Genomic DNA, 5,255 nt, shown 5'->3' on the forward strand with positions numbered 1-5,255 from the left:
ATGAAATATGGTAGTTCTCCACTACCTCCCCACAAACTTTCGATTTGTAAAGACTGATTACTCCTCCGACCAAAAACGAACCAACAGCGACTCCAAACTCGCCCCATATTCGGAAAGTTCCGAATTTCTTTACGTTTTCTCGAAGGAAAACAACCAACAATGCATCTGTCATGGCAAAATCGACAGATCCGATAATTTGACAAATCAAAACAATGGTCAGAAAAATGATGAAGATTTGCTTGATCTCGTGTTCATCGATTTTACGAGCAAACGCAGTGAAGTTCTTGTTTGCAAAGTCATTTCTTGCATCACTGCTATTGCCTATCTCTTGTCCCAGTACGATTCCGTTAGGAGTGAATAATAATGCCTTTGTCACTGTTCTGTTTGCTCTGGTTTCGATACACATTTGCTTTTGTGGTTGAACAGCAATAAACATTAAGTTTCCGGCTGTGAATGACACCAGTGAGGCAAGTAGAATAACTTTATGTACTTTGTACTTGTCACCAAGTATTCCCCATATTGGTGAGCCGATAAATTTTGTTAAGAATCGCAACCCAAGTACAGCACCCGTTTGACCAGCCGTAAGTCCAAGTTGTTTGAAATACAAAGCTATATAAGGAAATGAACTTCCGATGCCAATGTAAAATAAGAAATAATAACATTTATACAACAGAGAGGACAGTTGTGACGTGTCTTGTGAAGACTGTCTTGAAATTTCTCTTCCTGCTTTCCGCTTGGTATCCTCGTCCTCCATTTTGTTTTCGCTAACAGAAGTTCCCACTAGCGCTCTTGAGTCTTCTCATTTAATGTTGCCAGAGAAAGTGATTTCAAAATCAAACTGACTCATTCGTAAGGTTGGGCATTCAGACTTATTTACATAATTATTCATTTTTCATGCTTGGACAGTGTTAGCCTGCGTGCAAGCGGTAGATGTTGTGTCGCCAAGAAACACTATCAGACGGTTATCAGACGCCATATTGGAAGAGCGCGGGATAGGTCTGGGCCCCAGTGACAAAACGACGGGGTCGACCCTCAACCCGGCCCAGACCTAGCCGCGCGAAAAGTGCCATACACTACTACAATATGGAAAATATGGCATGATGAAAGCTTTATACAACCTAGTTTTAGTATTACTGGATACAATATTTCTGAAACGCTTAATAACCTTAAGCTGATTGTGAACACGATCACAGATGTCGGAAACATGTACCCCCTAATAGAGAAATAATCCTCGCCCTTACGTAGGTAATTTAAGCAATTGTCTTTATAGACACCTCAAAAAATTCAAGCGGCTCCGACGGGATTCAAACTCATGACATGTGCGATGCCGGTGCAATGCTCTCCCAACTGAGTTCCCGTTATATAGGTCTTTTGTTTAATATGAATACATGATGCAGCAGATAACCTAGTAACCTTTGCGGCTGTCTTAGTTGGTGTTTATAGCAGCATCTGCCTTAAAAGAAGGGGTTTCTCTCTACTAATTCAAACATTCATTAATCAGTAGGTAGTTTTGGGGAATAGTGTGTGTGTGGATGGTGAGTTGAGGGAAAATCATAGACAAAAGTTATGGTTAGTCTGTAAAATGAGGGGGAGATGTTCACAAAGCAAACTCTCAACCCCACAATAAAGTTAACGAAAGAAACAAACTCTGTGTGAAATTAAAATTTTAATTTCAAAAACAACCAGAAGTACAAGAGTGTATTAAAAGGGAGGAACTTTCTAAGACAAAGCTTGGATAAAAAATAAATAGATAAGGGAACATAATGATGAAAATTAAAAATAAGTGATAAAAAGTGAATAGAAAAAATAAAGAAATTTAACTGGAGACAGAAAAAGTAACCAAAATTAAAGATGTACAAAATCCTTTACAATATAAGATTTTTCGTTCTTAAAAGAGGGATGAAAGCAGATTAACCCGACTATGAATCATTCGTTCTTGAAATTAATCAAATAATAGTAAAAAATAAGGACAAATATTTTCTATTACAAAAACTTCTTGGTATACTAAGAATTATGGAAAACTTATTCGGTCTTTGAACCCAACAATTGGATAAATCAGATCACTCAAAATTAGTGAGAGTATTCTTTTAAAAATCCTCTTTAGTGAATGATGGAATTTGTGAGAGACAAATAAACTTAGCAATAATAATTGAAATACTAATTATGATATGAATAAAGTATTAAAGTTCGAGATTTAATTCAAAATTTGAAAGAAGGTGTTATGAAATAGGTCAAACAAATCATTGCAGTGGATGTCATAATAGAACCATATGTGTCTCTTGGTATCAATGTTGCTGTGGATAAAGTCAATCTGGCGTTTGCGCTTGTCCCATTTAGCTGGTTGAGCCCAATATAGAGAGGAGAGAATCCATTCTGATATAACATGAGGTGAGCAACCGTTTCCAATGAAAAACAACATGAGCTTGAATGTGTCTAGGTCTCCAATGGGTTTCTTCCAAAATATAGATAATGTATCTTTGGGCCAATTCTTACTTGGGTAGAAAACATCTCCGTTCAGTAGGTGATATAATTCACGTCTTTTTTCTACGATGTCTTTTTTGGATAGATGTCGAAGGTCCATAATAGGGATATTCTGAATCCAGATGTGATAATTAAAGCGTTATAAGAAATAACTTAGCCTTTCCGTGTCACATAAATTTGATGACGATGAATAACAGTTATTGAAACTAAGGACAAAATAGAGGAGATATGATTTTTGCCAAAGAAAGTTCCTTCTTGAAACAAAACTGGCAATTTAAGCAATTTGAGCAATTATCTTTATAGACACCTCAAAAAATTCAAGCGGCTCCGACGGGATTCAAACTCATGACATGTGCGATGCCGGTGCAATGCTCTCCCAACTGAGTTCCCGTTATAAAGAGACCTGGCCTCGGTTGTTCAGTCCAAGGATGGATAAAGCTACTCACCGGATAAATCACTATCCAGCGGATAAACACTGGCAACACCATCTGAGTTATCCAGTAGAGAGCGATTTATCCGGTGGATAGCGATGATCCACCCTTCGAATAACTGGGGCCTGAATTTTTGAGGTGTTTATAAGAGACAATTGTGTAAAATTGTCTACGTCAGTGGGAGAATTAATTCTCTTTTCGTGTATAGTTTACTGCCAGATTAAAGGTGTACGTCTGTAGGAAGTGAATCTCTAGAGGTAAGATTCTCTATTGCGTCAGGCATTAATAACTCCATCTCGCGATTTTTCCTTTCCACATGGTAGTATTTTGATTTTCCAAGACAGGAGCATGTAGCACTATGTTTTTGTTCATCGCACCGCTCAACACTCGGGATATCTGAAGTGTTTTGTCCAAAAAGAGATAACTCGAGGTCACTTGCGTGACCTGGTACCGCAGGTTCACGTTTATGTACGGACCGAGTGTATGCACTGGTATGATTTTGACGAGTCTCTGCGCTAGGTATGTCAGCCTCATTTGCGCATTTGTTATTTCTAGTTATATGATTTCCTCCCGTCTTGGCCTCGATGAAATCCAATATATTCTGAAAATGATTTCCACCCGCCCGCCACGGCGTATCTTTCATTGTGATAGGTTTTTGGCCATTGGATATTGACAAGGGCGCCATATTGGTGTATCTTGAATTTTGCTCGAACATTTCCAGCTCATCTAAGTTGAAGTCGAGTGGCTTAATGTACGAGGTGCTACTAAAAAGAACGTGAAAAGCGTTTTCATGATCAGCGTCGGCCTCTACAAAACCATCCGATATCCAGAAGCTGTGGCCAGCGCTTGTTGTGCCTGTAAAGAAATAAGGAAACCTTGCTGGTACTGGGTGCAGACAAAACGGAGTTTCAGAAACGATGGCAACCTCGGCAACGACACTGGCTCCACAAAACAATAGTATCGTTGGTTAAAAGAGTAGAAATAATCGTGCCGTAAGCATTTTAGCACATAAAATCATCAAATTTGAGGTTTTGACGAAAACGCGAGCATACAAATGTGAACCTTTCATTTTCTTGTTTACTCTGATACCTCGCGCACCCAATTTATTTTTTGGATATACTTCGCGTGTTTAAACGATTTCATTTCCCTCGACCTTTTCGAGCCAAAAGTTGATGACAAAATATTTCACCAGTAGAAAGGGCATGGGATGAATCCAGTTTAAGCCTGAAATTTTCAGGCTCAAGTTCCTTTCGTTGCTATTAAAGTAGCGTTCATAACTGCGAAGATCTCAAACTGACTTAAAGGGCCAGTTTTTTCAAGTTTCAATCAATTTGCATCCTCTCTCCATCCATGGATGCAAATAACAAAGAATAGCTTCAGTGCACTTCAGTTGTTATTGGCAACAAAAGTACACCATTGATTTTTGGTCTTGATTGATGCAAAGACGTATTTTAGTGTTTTTAAGTTGGACTGAAATAGCGTGACACTGCCTCTTTAACTAGTGTAAATTTAATTGAACAACCTTTCAATTTTTTTTACACTATTAACAATGTGGTCAACTTGATAAAACACTCCAGACTTAGGTTCAAAGGCACGTGTTGAAGACAATGTCGAAACCGTTTAAATGGCCCTTAAAACACGTTTCAAACGTGTTATAAAGTTCTGATCGAGGCGTTTGACGATATTATATCTTTCCAAGATAATCAAGTAAAATATCAGCCAGCTCGCATACTTACAGTTAAAGTTATGCGACCTTGAACGCGATGATTTTTGAAATTTCCTGTTGCAACATTTTGTGCAAGGCCACCTCAGTGCCCGATGGTATGCCCTTCTGTAAGGAAGCCACCTGATACCGTATATAAAGGGGTTCAAGAGACTGCTGACCAGTGGTAACTGGAGCGCACACAAGCCGAACAGCGAAGGATAGTCCACTGAAAGAGTACCAAGTGTAATGGCTATCTGAAATAAATTAGAATAAAATATAACAGAGAAGCCTAGATGTTTTGGAATTGATGTTAAAGCTTTATGTCTTGGTATTTTAATGTTTAAAATTCAAGCGGCTCTGTTTTGCTTGAAATCAAAATGATAAGCGGGACAATTGTAACAACGGTTTATTCAATCTCCTGTTTTGATTCTTGATCGTAATACTAAAGAGAGGAGATATTCCTTTCCACGTATGTACTGTATTTTAAGGCACACAGCCTCCATAGTGATTAATATGATGGGTTTTCTTTACACGTTCCCGCAGTTGACCAAACTAATGTAATTTAAAAAATAAAAAAGAAAACTGAAATATTCATACAAAAATTTGGTTTTATCAACGGAGTTGATAATGAAAATTGG

The 5,255-nt window shown here is 38.1% G+C and overlaps 1 protein-coding gene across 1 annotated transcript in view; it reads right to left on the bottom strand.

The window, feature by feature from the left end:
* Positions 1 to 837, bottom strand: part of LOC138054601 (major facilitator superfamily domain-containing protein 6-like) — a 12,168-nt gene extending 11,331 nt beyond the window's left edge. The window contains exon 1 of the mRNA XM_068901103.1: positions 1 to 837. This exon is cut by the window's left edge and continues 516 nt beyond it. Coding sequence (XP_068757204.1) covers positions 1 to 754 — 754 coding nt within the window. The 5' untranslated portion in view covers positions 755 to 837.
* Positions 838 to 5,255: the final 4,418 nt, after the last annotated feature.

The sequence above is a fragment of the Montipora capricornis genome, chromosome 6 (assembly GCF_036669925.1).
Source record: "Montipora capricornis isolate CH-2021 chromosome 6, ASM3666992v2, whole genome shotgun sequence".
Classification (NCBI taxonomy): domain Eukaryota; kingdom Metazoa; phylum Cnidaria; class Anthozoa; order Scleractinia; family Acroporidae; genus Montipora; species Montipora capricornis.